This window comes from Rhinatrema bivittatum, chromosome 7 (genome assembly GCF_901001135.1).
Source record: "Rhinatrema bivittatum chromosome 7, aRhiBiv1.1, whole genome shotgun sequence".
NCBI lineage: Eukaryota > Metazoa > Chordata > Amphibia > Gymnophiona > Rhinatrematidae > Rhinatrema > Rhinatrema bivittatum.
The window spans coordinates 72,835,684-72,857,195 of record NC_042621.1 but is presented as its reverse complement, the minus strand read 5'-3'; the positions used below and the strand labels follow the sequence as shown (position 1 = coordinate 72,857,195).

Below are 21,512 nucleotides of genomic sequence, written 5' to 3'. Positions count from 1 at the left end.
TGATGACTTCCTTGATCCAGCAAGCTTTGGTAGCTTGTGAAGCCACTTTGCCTTGTTTCTTCCTGCCATGAAGAATAAACAGGCGATCTGTCTTGCGCACTGGTTCAGAGTGCTCCAGGTACTGCACTAGGAGTCTGCCAATGTTTAGATGGCAAAGAAGGCGGGTTTTCTGTGTCCTTGTGTCCCTCCGGTGACTGTAAGGAGATGGATTGATTCAAGTGAAACTCAGAGACCACCTTTGGTAAGGAGGAGGGGACAGTGCAAAGCTGTACTGTTCATGGAGGCAACAAGTTGAAAATTAGAAGCCAAAATGTCCAATTTTTGGATTCTTTATTATAGAAACAAGTGTCTTTAAAAAGCTAGACTCTGGCCGAGTTTCGCCCTCTTACAGTAGGGCTGCGTCAGGGGCTTGAGTTCATCAAATAAGAATACTGAATGCACGGATTAAATATAAGGGAGATGCATCTGATGGTCTCTAAGACTTTATACCAGACTATGTTGTGCTGTAATCGGTTTGTATGCCAGACAATGTTGTGCTGGATTCTGGTTGTGTAAAAGTTTATTGCCGCGGTCAATGAACAAAAGGTCGCCGGCAGTGTTAACAGCAATTTGCATTGTTTTAATCGCTAAGGAAAGCACTGCACGTAGTGAATATGGTACCAGTGACTCCGTCTCTCTTGCTTCCTGTCCTAGTCGATCTGTGGGATGGGAGATGGCGGTGCTTCCTTCCACCCTGCACAGATTGGCATCATACTATGGTTTCTTTTCTCCTTCCTTCATAAGATACATCTCCTTGACCTTATATCCAAGGAAATTACCCTCACTGCCAGGCATGTCAGCGAACCTTTCCTGCAAATCCTCCCTGAAGCTCCCCGAAGCTGCAGGTGTCAATGCTTATAGCAGAGGCTCTTGATACCATCTCAAAAGCATCACAGGTCCAACAGACCAAGTGCTTTTGGCATACCTCACTAGCCTTGAATAAACTGAGAATTCCACCCATTTCTTCTGGTTTCTCCTTCAAGCGAATTTCTAAGCTTCTTCCAAAAATGGTGTAAAATGACTGCATCATATAGAGCATCATACAGATTTAATACAATGCCATTTGAGACTGGAGCATAGCATTTTTAATAAAAAAAATCATCATAAGGTTCAGGATTTCAGAATCCCAACCTAGAGAAAATGAAGCATGAGTTCTCAATTTCCTGGCCCCTTTTAGGGCAAATTTGACAACTACACTTCGGTGTGGCAGTTGGAGCTTCCCAAAGCCTTCAGCTGACTAGACATGGCACTTGGTATCCGCATTCTTACTGACAGAAAGTGTACTGTGCAATTTCCCACATCCTTTTCTGTATAACCTGAAGGTGGACAGGGGCTGCCACCTCATCTTTGAGAGCATCCAGGTATTTGAGGAGGCAACGAAGAACATTTCAGATTTATATGCAGAGCCACAGGATTCTTCAGAACGATAGAGAACGGATGTACTAAACATTAAGTCTGAGAGGGCTGATCCTGGAGTCGAAGATTGACAGAGCCTAAAATTTTGCTTCCTGCAGCATGAGAACCAGGCGGCACCAAGGGGTTTGTAGAACTGACCTCTCTCTCTCTCTCTCTCTGTAAGGTTAACGAGTAGCTATCAGGTCTATCAGGGATCAACTAGAGAAGGCGACCCTGGAGGGAAGGTGCGTATTTTGAAGAGGCAAGGCTGAGGCACAATGTTGGATGGAGAGCATTTCAACAGGGCAGATACCAAGAAGGTTGGTTAGCCTTCTGAAAGTTTTATATGCTGGTGTTAATTTGGGGCACACCCAGTGCTGGTCCAACTGGACTGATGCACAGGCCTGCCTAATTCTTTCTGCTACAAAGGGTAAGATTAGTAGGACTCTCTGGAAAGCCAGCAACTCTGCAGCCCCACTGCCTGAAAATCCAAGGACCATGGCGCAAAGCACTCTGCGCAACGCTAGTGTGTAAATATTTGTGGCATCGTAGCCTTCTCCCAACTATTTGTAGCAACTTTGTGTTGGACATCATCTGTTTCTACTTGGGGCAAAACTTGAAGCCAACATGTTTAAAAAAAAAAAAAAAGAAGGAGAGAACACAGCAAAAGCAAAGTAATAATCTTCAAAGAAGATAAATAACTGAAGACATGGAAAAAAACAACAAACAATGCTAATTGTCTGGAACAAAGAGACAAAACTCCCAAATCCTCATGTCAGCTAAGAGAACAAAGATGTGTAAAAAGAAAAAGGTGAAACAACTGCCAAAAACCTGCGTAAGATATCAAGATGTATTTGTTTTGAAAATGAAGACAAACACCAAATGCAGGACCATAGAAGATGTCTCCAGCAGATGAGAACAGGGATGGGGATGGGGGCTGCACTAGCATGGGAACTCTCGCACGCGTGTGATGAAGCTGTGGAACAGTGGTCTATTCAGGGCAATCGTGTGATCCACTTATGAGACTACACTGAACTGAGAACTTCGTGTGTAACAGGTATATCAGGTTTCTTAATGGCAAAGACCAGAAGTGCCAGATCTTCATCCAGTGTCCTGACCCCTATATCAGAACTAAGATAGTCAGGTTAGCAATAGGACTCCTAGGGAATACACACCAAATCCCTTGAGAACAGTAACAGTAACATGGAACACAATAAGGATATTCATTGTCTTTGAGCATTTACAAAAGTAAATGGTCACTCTGTAAATGACTGCAGAGAAAGACCATCCAGCCTGCCCAGTTCTGTCCACACTGCTAAAAGATACAACCGAGCTGCCAACCTGTGTGTGTGACCACCAGCAATATTTCTCTTTATGCAGGTCAGTCTATCATCCTCTTTTGTAATCCACCATCTTGATTAGAAGAGCATAAAAGATCTCTGCTTAACTTCCTTTAGCATCCACTGTTTCCATGCCTAAACACAAAGCTCTGCAATAATCAAAGTAACCAGAAATACCAGTGTGACTGTTGTCCAAACATCCAGCCTCTTAGGCCTCCATGCAGCCCAGACTCAGCTGCTAATCTGATGCCATCATCACAGTGTAATCTAAAACTGGGCAATGGTGGTCATCAGGGGCTCCTAACATCCCTAAGGAATATGCATTAGATAGATCTGCATGCAAATCTATTTCATGCATAGTCATTAAGGCTATCCTGAGAATCCAACTGGTTAGGGACCTTCAAGGACTGAATGTTCCCATCCCTGATCTGAACAAGCTTTCCAAGTCCCTTACATAGCCTGCTGGTCAGACCCAGCTATACGATCGCCTACATTCCCACTGGGTCTTCTAGTAACTGTAGAGTGTGCAGCCTGCCAGTCCCAGCTGTTAGTTGATTCTACCATCACAGTCTGTGAGGCAACCCGGCCATGTGGATGCCTGTGTTTCCATTAGGATTTCTAACATTACATATTAACCTCTTTGTCATATATTCTGGCAGCTCCACACTCATTGCTGAGCAGGCGAGTACAACACTATGAATGCTAGGTCATGTTTTCTGCTCTCTCCATTTTTTTACAAACTCAAGAATCCTCTCTGCTTATCCCATTCTACAACCTTAGTCTCTTTGGTATCCGCTCTTTTCGTATAGGGGCCGCAGCCTACTCAGCCTCAGGTTCTGCCTGCGTCAGCCATTAAACATATAGGGCACTGGCACTCAAATAGGTTTTAAGGTTATGTTAGGGTAGGAAGCAACCAGGCAGGCAATTAAGGTGTGAAATGAGATTTTGTGGTACTCCCGAGAATGACTCTTTATCAAAGGAAGGAGAAAAGAAACCATAGTATGATGCCAACCTGTGCAGGGTGGAAGGAAGCACCGCCATCTCCCATCCCACAGATCGACTAGGACAGGAAGCAAATTCTGCTCATGAAGGCAAGTAGAACTTTGTAAAGAAGTGAAACAATGTGGTTAGTTTATTATAAAGATGTAAAAAAAATACAATTTCTACTTACCAAAGTTCTTCTAATGTTGTGTTCTTCTCCAGCATCAAAGCTAACGACTGAGCACCAATATTCCCAATGTCATTACCAACTAGACTAAGCAAAGCAAAGAAAACATAAAAATAAGACTGAAACTTTGCTGGTGGCTTTGCATTATTTCATGTATGAAAAGAAGATTTATGGTCTATGTTTTACCTCAGCCAGATTAAGCTCCTGTTGTCGTGTAGAACTTCTGCAATCGCTTGAGCTCCATTATCGCCAATTTTGTTACCCCATAGCCTAAAAATTCCAAACAATTAAATTAGCCACAAAAAAAAAAAAAAGTTACTGCTCTAATTTTGGAAATTGGAGGGAGGGAGGCACATGAATAAAACGAGTCTTTCAAGACTTCTGCAAAGGTTGACGCCAGCATTATGCCTACAGGAAAATTACTGATGGTAGAACCAAGGGCTAACCTCTATATGATTATTCTATTTTAAAATATCTAAATGTTTGAAACAGAATATAAATCAAGCTAACAAACAAATTTGGTTGGCAACGAACTGCACTGTTATCGTCATGCCAGTGTTCTGCCAATTGCATCTTTATAATTCTGCTAGTAGGTTTTATTCTTGTGCAATTAGCAGCATGAAAATACACGTTATATTGCAATTACAAAAAAAACTTTCCATCTTTACATTACAACTATTTTATCTCTTTGCTTACATACAGTTTACTATATACTCCATAGATCAGGGCTTCCCAAACCTGTCCTGGGAACCCCACAGCCAGTTGGGTTTTCAGATATGCACAATGAATATGCATGAAACAAAATTTGCATATAGTGGCCTCCCTTGTATGCAAATCCATTTCATGCATGTTCATTGCGGATATGCTGAACATCCGACTTGTTGCAGAGGACAGGCTTGGGACGCCCTGCCAGACAGGCCGATACAGTACAGTGCGCTCCGACGGAGCGCACTGTTAGCCTGCTCTTGGACGCGCGTTTTCCCTTACCCCTTATTCAGTAAGGGGCGGAAAACGCGCGTCCAACCCGCGGCACCTAATAGCGCCCTCAACATGCAGCAGTCATAAAAGCAAATAGAACGTTAAGAATTATTAGGAAGGGAATGGTTAATAGAACGGAAAATGTCATAATGCCTCTGTATCGCTTCATGGTGAGACCGCACCTTGAATACTGGGTACAATTCTGGTTGCCGCATCTTAAAAAAGATATAGTTGCAATGGAGAAGGTACAGAGAAGGGCAACCAAAATGATAAAGGGGATAGAACAGCTCCCCTATGAGGAAAGGCTGAAGAGGTTAGGGCTGTTCAGCTTGAAGAAGAGACGGCTGAGGGGGGATATGATAGAGGTCTTTAAGATCATGAGAGGTCTTGAACGAGTAGATGAGACTCGGTTATTTACACTTTCGAATAATAGAAGGACTAGGGGGCATTCCATGAAGTTAGCAAGTAGCACATTTCAGAAAAATCTGAGAAAATTCTTTTTCACTCAACGCACAATAAAGCTCTGGAATTTGTTGCCAGAGGATGTGGTTAGTGCAGTTAGTGTAGCTGGGTTCAAAAAAGGTTTGGATAAGTTCTTGGAGGAGACATCCATTAATGGCTATTAATCAATTTTACTTAGGGAATAGCCACTGCTATTAATTGCATCAGTAGCATGGGTTTTAATGTTAGGGTAATTGCAAGGTTCTTGTGGCTGGTTTTGGCCTCTGTTGGAAACAGGATGCTGGGCTTGATGGACCCTTGGTCTGACCCAGCATGGCAATTTCTTATGTTCTTATATTCTTATGACCTGCAGAAGGGACAGAATCTCTGGGAAGAACCTCCCCTATCAGACCAAAAACACTGGTAGTCTCCAGAGTGACCACTTGCCCGAAAAGTCCAGGAAACTGGCATCTTATCCTTGAGCAAATGAGGGACCTGGGTCTCTCCCCATTTACATGCCATTTTTTCCAATTCACTGCCAAACAAAAGCAAGCCTTTGAAGTATCAGACTGGATTTTGAAATAGTATCTGCGGACCAGTTGTGCAGCCACAGCTGCCTCCTGGCCAAAATAACTGAAGCAGCTCCTCTGGAGGCTGTGCGTACAAAATCACACCACGCATCAGCCAAGAAGACTGCTCCTGGTTCTACCATAGGTCCCAGATCGGACCCAATGCCACCAGATTCTTGACAAAGATGCAAGGTAACCCAAGCTACCAAGGGCAACAAGAAGCAATTTATAAATTCATTGTTAATGCCTCAAGGGCTTGCTTCAGGATAGCCTCAATCCTCCTATCCTGAGCATCCTTCAATGCTGCACCTCCCTCTACCAGGATGGTGATACATTTCGTGACAAAACACACTAAAGCATCCACCCTAGGGAAATGCAACTGCTCTCTGACCTACGGATCCAAAGGGTATAAACCTGCCAAGACACTTCCCCCTTTAAAAGATGCCTCTGGCATACTCCATTCCAGATCAATCAACTCCTAGATGGCATCCAAGAGGGAAAAGAAACAGGAAGCATTGCACAGGGTGACCAAAACAGGATCCTCCTTCTGTGTCCCCAAGGAGTCAGACCCAGCCACTCTGAAGGTCTTCAGGGTCTGAGATATCAGACCTGTCAACTCATCTCTCTGTAGAACAGTTCTATATGGCTCCAAATCTAGGGGAATGTCCCCTTTCTCACCAGGAGAGCCACCACCATCATCATTGGTATTATCCTGATCATCCTGCATGCGAGCTCTGTCAGACCGCACTGCGCCATGGCAGTTGATCGTGGAGACAGGCGAAGGAGCATTCTGTTCATGGACCTACCTTAGCAGGAACTGCTGTTTCAGAAGACCGGCCCTGTAGAAATTCCTCCCAGGAAAAGGACTGATCCATTCCAAGCCCCATAGGCACGAACCTGACGACCTGTGAGCCAATGTCCCCTGAGGATTTGACCCCGTGGACCAATCAGGGGAGGGGACACCCCTGCAGGATCTCCCTCGGTCCCACTTTCCTCAGACCGAAGAGATGGACCATCGTCGGCAAAATCGGAAGGAGACAAATTTTCCTGGGCATCCAGGCAGCGCTAACACAGGCTTAAAGAAAGCTCCAGCTGAATGGCCCTGGTGGGGCATGCAGCACAGATAGATAGGCACTTAGTTTTCTTTGCCGTGGGCGTCATGCTATAAAAGAGTACAGTCCAATGACGAAGGCTCATGCCTAGCTTTCCCAGAGCGTACAAACACGCCCAAAATGGACGCCCAAAAAATGTGTCCAAGCCCACGCGCCTAGGCTGCTCGTCGAACTGGATGCCCAGTACAGTCCCCTAAACTAGATGCACTGCATGTGTCCAGAAGGAAGAGCGCCCAAACTGAACACACAGATGCGCAAGTGCACGCAGACTGCCTGCAGCAAAAAAGCGTGCAAAACTACTCCATGGCCTACCGCGTGGCAAAGTGGGAAAAGAACAGGAGCAGGGCCTACGAAAATGGCTGCTCAACCCGCCGTACCTGCACTCTCTCCTCACAGAACTCCCCAGAAACATGAATGAGACAGCCGAATGCCGAGAAAACGGACCCTTCTCTTGCTGGGTTGGTTTTTTGTGGGGTTTTTTTAAGTTAACTTTCACCTAAAGCTCAGCTCTCCCTGGCTGAGAACAGAACAGATCCCAGCTACACAGGGAGTGGGCTAAAGTCTTCATCGCCGCTAATTGGAATTTAGGTCCACGCCAATTGAGGCTACCGGACTGAAGGCACTCTGAGGGAGGGACCACATGGTATCACTTCAGAAGGCAAGCAGTGCTACACAAACATCTCCTTTCCAAGTCCACCATCTGCTGGAGAAGGAGAATACTGATGGGGCAGGACCATATAACCATGATGTCAGCTTTTGCTCTGTCTCCATCTGCTGGCAGAGGTCTATAACCCACTCGTTGGGACCGACCTACCCGAACGCTAAGGAATAATGAATTGTGACTTTGTTGCAATCCAGTATGCTCTTAAAGGAAATTGTCAAACATACTGTCAAACAATCTGAGTAAGTGTCATTTGTAATACACACATCTGCTGACTTTTTAAGAGGTCAAATACTTTTGCAAGCCACTGTATCTCCAATTTATGTTCACTAGCAAAGATTTTAGAAAACTGGGTCTTACAACAACTCTATGGGGTTTTTTAATGGATTACTGTATTTTAGATGACTGTCAGTTTTCTGTTCCTCTACCTTTTCGGAACACAACCTTATTAGTTTCACTTTGATACGATTTCGCATTTAGAATTGAACAAAAGGCTGTCTGAGATTGGTATCAGAGGCAGTGTTTTAAAGTGGTTCATTTATTTTCTTTATGGAAGAACTCAGCAGGTTCAGGTGGATGACAATCGATCTGGCTGGTATTTTAAAACACACAGGGGTTATCCACATCTGCAGTTCTTTCCAACTTTTTTTTTTTACATAAAACGTTTAGGTGCGATATTATCCTGAATACAAATATATCTGATTTATGCCAACGATGTCCAATTTTATCTCCCAGGTAACAAGATCTGAGAATTCCTTGCTGACTCTTAATCAGCAATTTAAGAGTATAAAAATTAAGAACTTAAATCATTCTCTCCAAACTAATTACACTAAAACTTCAGTGTTGTGGTTAAGATTTCTACCCTTTCCAGATGTCCCATTGTTACCTGTACTAGGCCGTGGTGCATTACAGTTTGTAACTGAAGCACAACATTTGGGGTAGGACTATTGAAACCTTTGCATGACGTTCTTCTCTTGATTTTCGGTTAGTAGTTCTTGTACTATCACATTTAGATTAGTGCAATTCGTTACATAGGGGTTTTCCTAAATATTTACTGTGGGGTCCCTAATCAGCCATTTAGATGGATAACTATTAAGTTATCCATCTAAACGGCATTTGAATGTAGACTTTTATATGTTTTACAATTAATCCAAAATGCTGCAGTTAGGACAGTTCTTAGTTTACAAGTCAGAGATAGCATTTTTCTCCTCACTTAAGATTTGCACCGATTGCCAGTTACTCAAAGAATTAAATTTAGTTTATTCATATATTCATTAATTTAGATTGTCTAAAGCATATAATGAAATGTTATATGCCAAACCATTCATTGCACTCTGCATCTCTGTGTTTTTACTTTGTCCTAGCATTGTCAGCAGCTAACCTGAATGTTACAGGAGTTGAGGCTTTTTCAAATTTTAGGTCCTGAACTTGAAATTCTACGCCCTGGGAGAACACACAGTGAATCAGACTATTTAAAATTTAGAAATATGGTGAAAGCATTCTTATTCTTAGAGGCTTTTAATAGTTAGGTTGTATTTTATATTTATGTATGCTTTTATTGTATGTATTTGTTTTTAAATGTGTATGTTGATTGTAATCCACAATGATTTATGAAGAACTGCAGAATAAGTAGCTTTATTTATTCTAATAAAAATAAAATGTAGTATGAAGAATTCTGTTGATGTTGCATGTAGCTTCAGCATACATCAGTTTATATATTCAGAGACACAATGAAGACTCTCAGGAAATTATAAAAAGAATGATTGCATTATATTTTAATTCAAAATAAAAGTGATAGTGTTCAATTAAATTTTGAACTTATGTTTACTTGACGAATAGCTGATTTTTGTAAATGGCGAGTTTTGTATTGTATGCAGCTTAAATATAGTTTAAAAATGTGAATGTTTTCAATAAAATGTTGACTTTTTTTTTGCATAGTCAGAATGGCAAATCTTTATGCAAAATTGTGGAAATTTGCCAAAGAATTTGGAATAACCTGCCATATAGTTTGCATCCCTTGCCACAGAATCCTGAAAAATCTGCCACAGGAAACAGTGGCTCTGCTAATAATTTGGGGTTTGATGCCTTACCCAGTCCAAGACATGTATAGCGGGACAGTATTTTTTTCAGATCCATATACAGTTGTGTTCATAAGTTTACATACCCCTGGCAGAATTTGTAAAATGTGTAGCATTTTAAGAAAACATGCGTGATCAGACAAAACACGTCTGTTATTGTTAATGTGTTTCAAATTAAACTATTATGCATTACAGAATAGCACAATCAAACAAACCATAGTAATAAGGGAAATAAAATGGTCCTAGTCAAAAAGTTCATGTTTTGTCTTATGCATCAATTACAGCTTGCAGTCTTTTGATAGTTGTGAATGAGGCCCGTTATCTTCTCATGTGGTAAAGCTGCCCCATTCATCTTGGCAAAAAGATGCCAGATCCTGTAAATTCTTTGGTCGTCTAGCACGAGCTGCATGTTTGAGCTCTCCCCAAAGTGGCTCAATGAAATTGACGAGAGGAGACTGTGATGGCCACTCCAGAACCTCCACTGAGGGGGGTCGATTTAGCCTTATGTTTCGGATCATTGTCACATTGAAAAGTCAAAGTGCACCCCACATGCCCAGCTTCTTGACTGATGAATGCAAATTCCCCTCCAATATTTTCTGATAAGATGCTGCATTCATCCTGCCATCAATTTTGACTAAATTCCCTGTGCTAACATACCACCAAAAACAGTAGAGATCCATTTTCATGCTTCAAGGTAGGGATGGTGGACTTCTCTTCACAGATCTTGTTGTTTACGGTCACAACCATAAAGTTCAATTTTGGTCTCATCACGCCAAATTATTTTGTTCAAGATATTTTGAGGCTTCTCTAGGTGCTGTTTGGTGTATTGTAAGCAAGCTTTTTTCTGGCAAGTCTACCATGCAGCCCGCTTTTGTTCAAGTATCTCCTTACTGTGCATGCTGAAACACCCACACCACTTTGTTTCAGAGAATTCTGTATTTCAGTAGAAGTTACTTGTGGGTTTTTCTTTGCATCCCGACAAATTTTCCTGTTGTGTCTGAAATCTCTCTCTTGGTCTACCTTGGTATTAACAGAACCCATAACTTTCCACTTCTTGATCAGAGCTTGAACAGTACTAATTAGCATTTTCAAATCTCTAGATATCTTTTTATATCCTTTTCCTGATTTATAACGTTGAACTACTTTTGCAGATCCTTTGACAGTTCTTTTGCTTTCCCCATACTTCAGTAACCACCAAATTCGGTGCAGCTCTAGATGAAATGCACAAGCTAAGAAATTCATTGACTATAAACAAACATTAATTACATTAAACAAGGCACAGGTATGGATACCCCCTCTCTCTCTCTCTCTCTTTTAGTTCTGGGTGGAGCTTCTTGTTATTTTAACAATCTTACCTAGTCAATGAATCAAATATTTTCATGCTTGGCTAGTGTTTTAAAAATTGCAGCAGCGACAACTTCAAAATTAATCTGGATCCAAGATGGCGACCTAGCTCTGCACAGGGTTGCAAACCTCTTTTCTTCTCGAATGTACTTCGGGTCTGCGATGCCTCATTCCGGCCGCAAGAGAAGGGCTAAGGATAGGGAGGTCTCGGTTGCCCCTCCAGAGGGTCCCTTTGTTGGGCGAAAGGTTTGTTTGCCGGGAAGGGAATCGCTGGAAGTCAGCTGAGAGGAAGAAATACTTGACTCCTTCCCTGATTCAACAACATCTTTATCTCTGGCTGAAAGGACAGCTCCTGTAAACCCTGCTGTGGCACGACTCCTCTTACTGCGATCATACTCGGTGCGTACTGATGACGCCGCAACCTGTGAGCCCTGTCCTGAGACCAGGGGGTTCTGTGACAGTTGCCCCAGAGCCCGGCACGAACATTGCTGGCTCTTCAGGAGCAGCTAGTCAGAGAAGTCTCGCCATAGTACTGGTTTCTTTAACGGAAAAATCTTCAATCAATCCCTTTGTCATGGTAAGTGATTGACTTTCAACTTCAATTTATTGACTCAGTTAAAGCTAGTGGTGAAAAAACTTACTGAGGTTAAAAATAAAGTTAAATCCTTAAATAGAATATAGCTACTAGGTGTTTGAGTGAGTCTCTAAAACAAGATTATGGGGAATACGATGGAACAACAACAAATGCTGATAAAAGAAAATCAGGCCTGACAGACAGGACTGAAAATCTGAAGAATCAAATCCGGGGAAGGAACTTACATTTTATTAACTTTCCCAGAGTTCCTTATACCTCGGCAAAAGATATGTGGAAGAGATATGCAATGGAGGCATTACAAGTGCTGGAACAAGCGATTCCTCCTACAAGAATTTACTATTTACCACCTTTTAAGAAAAAACCTGAAGGACAAAATATGCAGGTTTTGCCACCTGTACATTCTGGTAATTTGAATATCTCAGAGGTCCGATAAAGCTCGGCCAGCAACTTTGCCTCCGCCTTACTTGAATCAGATAGGGACTTGATTCTTAAAATGTTTTTTTTAGACATCGTTTGGAATCTTTTCTCCATCTAAAAGTTCGAGTGTTTCCAGATTTAGCAAGATAAACGCAGAAAAGGAGTAAGCAGCTCCTCCTAACCAGGCCCAGAGTATTGCAGCTGGGTGCCCTTTTCATTTTGAAGTATCCATGCGAACGTCTTATAAAATATCATGATGTTTCTTAGATTTTCTTTTCACCCATCTCAATTGTCTAAATTTCTTATTGATCAACTGCCTACTGTGGAAGAGATTCTGTCTTTGAGTGCCAGCTGACCTCATATTGGTTGGACGTAGTCCTTCATAAAGGATTAATATCCCCCTCATGCTAGTATTACCTGTAAGATATTTTATATTTCTATATGGAAACGTGTCTGGATCATATATATGGCATATATGATTTCTTATTTGTTTTAATTGAAGATTTGGTTTCAGGTTATTGCTTGTTAGGTTGCTGTAATGTCGTTGTTTTCTTCTCAAGTTTTTGCTTGAATGTCTTTATAAAATGCAATAAATAAATTAAAATTAAGCTTCAATGCCCTCTGCTGTCAAGCATTACATTTAAAATTGCTACTCACCCTAAATACTGAACAGATTTGTTAACTTTTAATCCTGTGGCTATCACTTCTGCTCCAACTGCAGTGATGTGATTGTTTCCCAATCTTGAATAAGGCAGAACATGTAAAAGAATAAGAAAAAAAGATATGCACTTATATTCCAAATTGCATTTTCAGGAATTAATAAATACTTGGCAGCACTTCAGGATTTGCACCTATTCTGCGTCATCCAGGCCAGTTTACAATCATATGTACTAATGGAAAAGTATAATCACTAAAGAGGCTGTAGTACTTGAGGACTTGGGACCACAGATGAAGAGGCTTATGTGGTCTCAAAAGTTAAAGGTGCTACATCTTTTTATGTCGGTCCAATAAAAGATAAATCACCAAAGCAACAACTCACCAGTGCTACCAAACAGTATCAGAACCAACAAGCTACCACAACCCCCTCAATTTCTATTTTATAGCCATCAGAGCTCTGCACAGGTCCATATGGACCTCTTTCCTTTAAGAGCGGCTAAGACCGGTTGAACGGTTGCGACAAATAAAAACCATGGGAGTTTCACAGAATTCCAAAAAGGATCTGCGAGCAAAAGCAGTTCAACTTTATAAATCAGGAAAGGGATATAAAAAGATATGCAGGGATTTGAAAATGCTAATCAGTATTGTTCAAGCTCTGATCAAGAAGTGGAAAAAAATTACAGGTTCTGTTAATGGAAAAAAATTAGTGGAAAAAAATTACAAGTTCTGTTAATACCAAGGTAGACCAAGAAAGCAATAGCAACATTTACTCCTGGGGAAATTCTGTGCCAAATAATTTCAAATTCCTCTTATTTTGTCAAAATGGCACAATATATTCACCGTTTTTGGGCACTTATTAATTTAAACTGCAATACCAAAATGAAGGTATTACTCAAATATGCAGAATTTTAAACATTTTCTGCTGTGGAATTCAAGGACTGTAATAATACATCATAAGCCTGCTCCCATGACCTCCTTTGCCTGGCCCTACCCATCCCTTTCTTTTTATCCTCCACCTAGGCCTGATGCTGTCCACCCCATTTTACATTCTCCCACCTCCCAGCCCAACCCCCACCATCTCCCCTCTCCCTCCACAGGCTACACCCCTATCTTTTTGTTCTTCACTTTCCCCCACTCCCTACCCCCTTCTCTCTCCTTCTCCCCCACAGCCCAAACGCCACTCAGCTCCTCTCCACTCTCTTACCAACTGAACCTTAGCTGCCCATTACTCTCCCAGCTTGGAAGCTGTCTACTTCCTTCTCATCGATGTGGCCTGAAGCCACCATCGCTGCCGTCTCCTTCCAGCCCACGCCGGACTGATAATGGGGCTGCTGTCCTTACCGTTTCCCCACCTGCCGTGCCAGATTCTGCATAGAGTTTTCAAATTCTGAGAGGGAGGGGAATTTTCCACCGCATCTGCACTGCACAGTGGGATGGATTTTTCCCCCAAGAATCAATGTTGCTCTGGATAGTTTAGTTGACAGCTAAAGAGTAAACAAGTTTATCGAGGTCTTAAATTCTAGATTTTATTTCATTCCTGTTTAACCACTTCCATCATTATGAGTTTAACGGGAGGTGCTGCAATGCTGATCCTTATCAGCATCCTATGTATGCATCACATTGATACACATAAACATGGCGTATTCAACCAAAGAGTGGATTCAAACTGAACATATTTTATTCCAAATAAGTATGAAAATATAATTAATAAAGGTGCCCACGCACTAAAGTGTTATGGCTAACGTGCATGTTAAGCAATGCTGATGTAGCGATGTTGCTAACGCGACTTTAGTACATCAGACATGGTTCACAGTGTGATGAAGCAAGGCGACTGTTTGAAAGCAGGCGGACTACTTTCCTTCTTTCCCTCCTCCAACCTTACCGGTTCTGTGGAGGTAGGAGCCTTACCAGGTGTAAGACGGGGGGAGAAGAGAATTGTGGTAATAAGGTGGACTTAGAAGAGGAAGGGAGGTTGACTTTGGTGGAGGGGAGGCTCTCACTGACTGGCCCCCTCCACTTTGGGCAAATTCGAGAAGCGATGTCTGCTAATGATATGCAAGGCACTGGTGCGCTACACGTGATGTGCTCAATACAGCAGTGCTCTGCATATCATTCATTAGGTAAATACCCCCTTAAACAGCAGTTTATCACAGATGTGCATTAACACATAGGCCCCCCAAATCTATTAGCAGTATAGGAAATAGACTTAAAGAAGAAACTGATCCAGAAACAGTCAAGATGATATTTTGAAGATTATGGGACTAAAAACTGAAAATATTGGAAAAGTAAAACCAACACCCCAGTGGTCAACTCTGACATCTTTAAATTGCTTATAATACCATGTTACATATCATAACAATGGCACATGATTGGCTAATTGCTTTCTTCACACAGTCTATAATACTAGCAAAGGTAGCTGGGCCTCATACATTATCCAATGCCCTTGTCCAAAGATCTACGTGGGACGGACCTCTAGGGCAATAAAATCTAGGTTAATTGAGCATAGATCAAGACTCAATACAAAAAACTATGGAAGCCCCAATGGTTGAGCACTGTGTAGTCCAGAAACATGAGTTTGAAGATCTTCGATGGACAATCATCGATCTAGTGGAAGAAAATATTAGAGGAGGTGATTTGAAGAACAGTTTAAACTTTCGGGAGCAACACTGGATATTTAAACTCAAAACTATTATCCCCTTGGGACTAAATGAAGAACTAGAATGGGCATCATTAACCCGACAAGCTACGAGGAAAAAATCTCCACAGCTGAATGAATAGAACTGAACTGAAGGTATATGATTGGTTTAAGACACGTAGACGTAATTGTAGTACCTCTCCATTGGTGCAATACAGATCTGCTGGCTAGTTTAAAAGGACAACAGTTCACAGAAGAGGAAAAGCAAAAAAAAACGCCATTCGCATCAGGGGACGAGACCCGACAGCGAGGAGATGAGATGAAATAAGGACTCCCCTGATGAAGAAAGTTGGGAGAAACTGACAGCTAAGTGAATCGGGGACATCTGAAGTGGTTTAGAAATAGCAGTGGCGTATGCAAAGCTGGTTTAGATTGCACTTAAATGAAAGTATTAACAGAGCAATAAGCTGGGTTTTAAATTTTCACAAGACACAAAAATTCACATAAAGAAAAAAATTCAAAAACTAATTGAGGATGGGAAGGAGGTAGGTTCATGATTACATTTAAGAAAATTCTGTGAGCAAGGCCGTGGAGGCATGCAACAGATAGTGTACGAAACCTTCCTCATCCCATATCTATCATTTATTGTTGGTGGGGTGTATAGTAGTTAGTACAAATTTTACCTCACTACAGGCGGAGATTTATTGTTTAGATTGTGCTTAAATAAAAAAAACATGTATTCCATAGCCAAGTTGACAGTGGCAAATAGTATAATTTAAACATCCATTTTTTTACCTTAATGCTAAGAAATTCTGTTTCTGCTTCAGAAGGTTTGCAAAACAGTATGCCGATCCATCTGTTAAATGGTTATTGAACAGCCTGGATTAGAAATAAAAATCCTATAAGAAATAAATCCCAAATAGACAAAATACCTTTACAAGTCCTGGAAAAGTATATCAACTGTCCCTTTTCTAGCAACATGGGATTTTTAATTGATAAAGATACAAATGAAGGAAGTGTCAACACTTTATGACCAATCCCACCTAAACCTTACCATGCGCTGATCCATTTTATTGGGAGATGGAGAGTGAAACGTGTCCTCTCTCCTCTTTGGTAGCTTTCCCCGTCTGTAATACACGGTACCACCCCTAGACTCCCACACTCAGGCACTCCCATCCTGAAATGTTAAGATATTCCTTCCTTTTCATAAGCTAACCCAACTATCTCATGTTCCCTCCCCCCAGGTTATTTTTTAAATTTTCTTACTGTTATCTCCCGGCCCTTTTGTCATCAGTGAAAGATACGAGAGTAGAAAAGATTTTTTTCTATTGAATGTCTGACTTATATTAGATTTTATTACACCTGCATTTTTTTATTTCACTGATTTATAGATTAAATAATTGAAAAATACTTTTAGTTTTACGGATTTTATGTTGATCTTATACTGGAATTTATTGTACTTTTTTTTCCTTTCTAAACTATGTGATGATTTTTTTGATGTTATATGTAAACCGTAGAGATAGAAACTTGCTTTCTGTGCAACGGTATATAAAACTTGCATGCAGAAATAAATAAATACTGTTTTGCCACTTCTGTTAATTTTGTGCTTCTCTGGTACTTACGCTATCTTTTGAAAGTTCTTCCAGTCAACAGCTTGATCAATCAGAGCGCAGATCCCGCTATCAGAGATATTATTGTCCCGTAAGCTAAACACATTAGGGAAAAAAAACAAAAAAAACCACATCTTTAGTATGCATTCCAGGGTTTAATATACCCGCACAAGGCTAATGCAATCTTTCACTGCATTTTTCATGGTGCTGCATACACTGAATTTCTCACTGTACTGCGTGCAAGGAAATCTGTTCTCAGTACGCACATTTTAAAAGGGTACAGTCGCAGGAATTAAAAAAAAAAAAAATCAAGAGGGAGAGGGAGGCTGCTTTAAAACCGGAATTTTACAATACAGCATCTCATATCCCAAGAATGTTTGGCTTCTTGACAAAATTTGAAAAAGGAAAAAAAAAAAAAAACCCCAAACACTACAGAGAACAGGAAAAAAAGCGGTTTCACAACAATCTTCTCTAAATTGGTCCATTACTGTCAGTTCATGGCTTGTCTACAAAAGTGAACTCATGACTCAAAAGAGGAGACAGCACAGTTAAGACAAACAGAAAAGAGATAGTGAAAAAAAAAAAAAAAGCAAATTTACAAAAATCACTCACCAGGTTTCCAATGCATCTACACAGTTGCCACTCAAACTCAACATACAACATTCCTTTTGATGGTATACAGATGATGTTTTAGTATATACTAAAATGGAGAATCTTATAAAAAGTCAAGCTACTAAGAGACCAGTGCTATAAGCTAAACATTTACCCCAAAAAATTAGTTTAAAATATTCATAAAAGTAATCCAAATCTTCAGCAATATAATAGAAGTATATTTACAAATCTGAGAGCTTGAGCACTCTGGGGAACAGAAATCAGTGCGGTCTCTACAACTCCTCACATCATAAAAAACTAATTCAGTAGTCATATGGACATGCAATGTCTCGCACGTATTTGTTGGTTTGTACTGTTCCCCCTCCAGTATATACATAAAAACATCTCAATAAATTGAGTCCGAGAAATAGTGCATTCACAGATGTTGGTGCTTGAGGTGTTCGAATCACTCTCCATACCTGGAAACTTTGATTTCCAGTCACCCTGAGATTGTAATGGATTAGTGGGGGAAAGTGGGAACACACAAACTTCCTCCTCTCTCACACACACACCCACTTACCCTTCTACCTTTTCTTCTCACTGCCCTCTTCCACTTCCTCCCTCCCCTTTCTTTTACTCAATCATTCACCCCAAAAACATGAAAGCAGAGAAAGTCCATAAGGCCCATCCATCCAATTAATTTAGCATTAAAATTTCCATCACTTCCTTAGAGATCCCCTGAACTTATTCCATGCTTTCTTGAATTCAGATACTGGTTTTGTCTCCACCACCTTTCACTGGGAGGCTGTTCCACGCATCCACCTCTTTCAACATCATCCCATAATCCCTCATTCTAGAGCCTCCTTTCCACTGAAAGAGGCTCAACTCCTCTGCATGGAAACCTTTGAGTTATTTGAATGTCTCAACCATATCTCCCCTATCTAGTCTTTCCTCCAGGAGGTATGTTTAGATCTTTGTCTATGTCCATATGTTTTACAACAAAGTCTACGGACCATTTTAGTAGCCACCCTCTAGAATGATTACATCCTGTTTATATCCTTTTGAAGGTGCACCTACAGAATTGTACACCGGTATTCCAAGTAAGGACGCCCCCACCTTCCAGTCACCCACCCCCCTTTCCTCTCACTTACCTCCTCTCATCCCTCAGTAACTATTCTACTCAGTTATTCAACCCCCTTCCCTACCCTCTCCTCTGTCACTCACCTTCTTCCCTTGCCTCCCTCTCACTTTGTTTTCCTGTCATCACCCCTTTACTCCCTTCCCTCTGAATCATGCACCCTCTCTACCATTTACTCCCTCTCTCCCATTACTCCCCTTTCCTTTCTTCCTGTCACCCCCTCCTATTTACTCCTTTCCCCGATACTCACCCTCCCACTCAGTCACTCCCTTCCCTGTGTCACCTCCCTCCCCTCTCAGTAAAATCACTCTCTCCCTCTCATTCACCCTCCTAACTCAATCCCCTTCCCTCTCACTCATTGCCCTTACCTCCTTCCCTTGCTCTCTCTCCCCCTTCCCACTCCTCACTCACATCCCTATTCTCCTTTCAGTTACACCTGCTATATAAAACTCACTCCTGCTCTCCAGGATGTCTTCTACCTACCGGCTGGATACCAGAAGCCTGCCAGCAAGTCACCATCAGGCCACAGCTGTGCGGCTCCTCTCCTCGCTTGAGGGTAGGGGTTGAGAACCCCATCAGCACACCATTGCTATGGGGGGCCTCTTCTTGCTGGCAGGGGTGGGAACACCATCTCCAAGCCCTTGTGCAGACAGACACTCTGACCTGTCGGCTCATGTGCTGATGTCATTCAAGGCCACCATCGCACATGTCATCACAACAAGGGGGATTATATTTTAAAAGGTTAATTTGTTGAAATTTTTTGATTTTGTATATAGATCGCCCAGATGCAATGATAAGTGAAACTTTGTTGACACTGGCGTTTATGTGAGATGATCAAAATTATTACCATCCGTTTAGGATATGAAGAAGAAAGTCCTGTGTTGGGCAAAATTCAGATAAGGGGACAAACTAATCTTTGATTCACGAGATGTAAAATTATTGGGTGATTTAAAATCAGCTATCAACAAATAAGCATAGCACATCAATGATCCTGTGGGATTTATGAGAAAATACATCAGGACATACTGTTTGGAAAAGGATTTTATTAAATTAAGAAAGAATCACTGTTTTTCCAAGTTAAAATAATAAAAATGAAAGGTTTTTTGACTAGTGATTGCAACAACTGGCACAGAACTCAGTTTGTTACATTTTCAGCAAGTGCTGAAGTCTTTCCTCTCCAACAATAACAATTTTTTAATGAAATCTAGTAAAAATAAAAAAAGATTTGAGTTAAAGATCAATATAGAAAATGTCTTGTTTATTGTTGATACAACATATGGGCTTACACTATCTTGTTTGTATTGGTTTGTTAGATACTAGTGATTGTATATTTTTGCAGTCAAAAAAGCAAACAATGTTAGGAATTATTAGAAAGGGAATGGTTAATAGAATGGAAAATGTCATAATGCCTCTGTATCGCTCCATGGTGAGACCGCACCTTGAATACTGTGTACAATTCTGGTCGCCACATCTCAAGAAAGATATAGTTGCGATGGAGAAGGTACAGAGAAGGGCGACCAAAATGATGAAGGAGATGGAACAGCTCCCCTATGAGGAAAGACTAAAGAGGTTAGGACTTTTCAGCTTGGAGAAGAGATGGCTGAGGGGGGGGGATATGATAGAGGTGTTTAAAATCATGAGAGGTCTGGAACGGGTAGATGTGAATCTGTTATTTATTCTTTCGGATAGTAGAAAGACTAGGGGGCACTCCATGAAGTTAGCATGGGGCACATTTAAAACTAATCGGAGAAAGTTCTTTTTTACTCAACGCACAATTAAACTCTGGAATTTGTTGTTAGAGGATGTGGTTTGTGCAGTTAGTATAGCTGTGTTTAAAAAAGGATTGGATAAGTTCTTGGAGAAGTCCATTACCTGCTATTAATTGAGTTGACTTAGAAATTAGCCACTGCCATTAGCAATGGTAACATGGAATAGACTTAGTGTTTGGGTACTTGCCAGGTTCTTATGGCCTGGATTGGCCACTGTTGGAAACAGGATGCTGGGCTTGATGGACCTTTGGTCTGACCCAGTATGGCATGCTCTTATGTTCCACATGTACTTTGTACCCACAACAATTTGCAAAGTGAAAGTACATGTATACCTTCGCTTTGAGAATTGGTGCACAGTTAGAAAGTACACAGTCTTTGTCCCAGTGCCAACAGTATGCAAACTGCTCCCAGAAGATCTATATGCAACATGACATGACAGCAGATTAGAAACCACTTGGGCCATCCAGTCTGCCTAGTCATATCTCCTATTCAGCTTTATAAGTCTCTTCCACTCTCTCAGTGATCCTCTATGCTTGTCCCAATTTTCTTGAACTCTAATACCTTCTTACGGACTTTACTTCCACCATGCAACCCATATATTTTTGTACAGTGGAACACAGTTTGCTCTGGACACAGCAAGATAATTCAAGAGGATCTCTCCAAATCTCCAATCTATATCCCCCTGAATTATGTTGCTGTGTCCAGAGCAAACTGTGTTCCACTGCAATATCCAGTGTAAAGACAGCCCCAACGGCAGCTGCTCTAAGTTGAGCAGGAAGGTTGAATTCAACATGCGATTCGACGTTTTTCCTGGAAGATTACTTTTGTAATAAAGAAAACACTGAACTCAATGCTCTGCATTAACAGCAAGCCGATCAATTATTTACGCATCAAGATCTCCCAGCTCAAGAGTATCAAATGCAGCAGCATCACATTATGATATCTTACGGAAAGCAATCAAATTCTTTGCTTTAA

At 41.2% G+C, this 21,512-nt stretch overlaps 1 protein-coding gene across 2 annotated transcripts in view; it reads right to left on the bottom strand.

Moving 5' to 3' along the window:
• The window catches only part of NOD2 (nucleotide binding oligomerization domain containing 2), a 75,843-nt gene that overhangs the window by 13,785 nt on the left and 40,546 nt on the right, over positions 1-21,512 (bottom strand). Inside the window, exons 5-9 of one of the 2 annotated variants that reach the window (XM_029608523.1) lie at positions 17,052-17,135; positions 16,225-16,308; positions 12,795-12,878; positions 4,129-4,212; positions 3,946-4,029 (exon numbers count right to left, since the gene is read on the bottom strand). In XM_029608523.1, coding sequence (XP_029464383.1) covers positions 3,946-4,029; positions 4,129-4,212; positions 12,795-12,878; positions 16,225-16,308; positions 17,052-17,135 — 420 coding nt within the window. The remainder of the gene's footprint in view (positions 1-3,945; positions 4,030-4,128; positions 4,213-12,794; positions 12,879-16,224; positions 16,309-17,051; positions 17,136-21,512) is intronic. The other variant, XM_029608524.1, reaches the window with a different exon arrangement.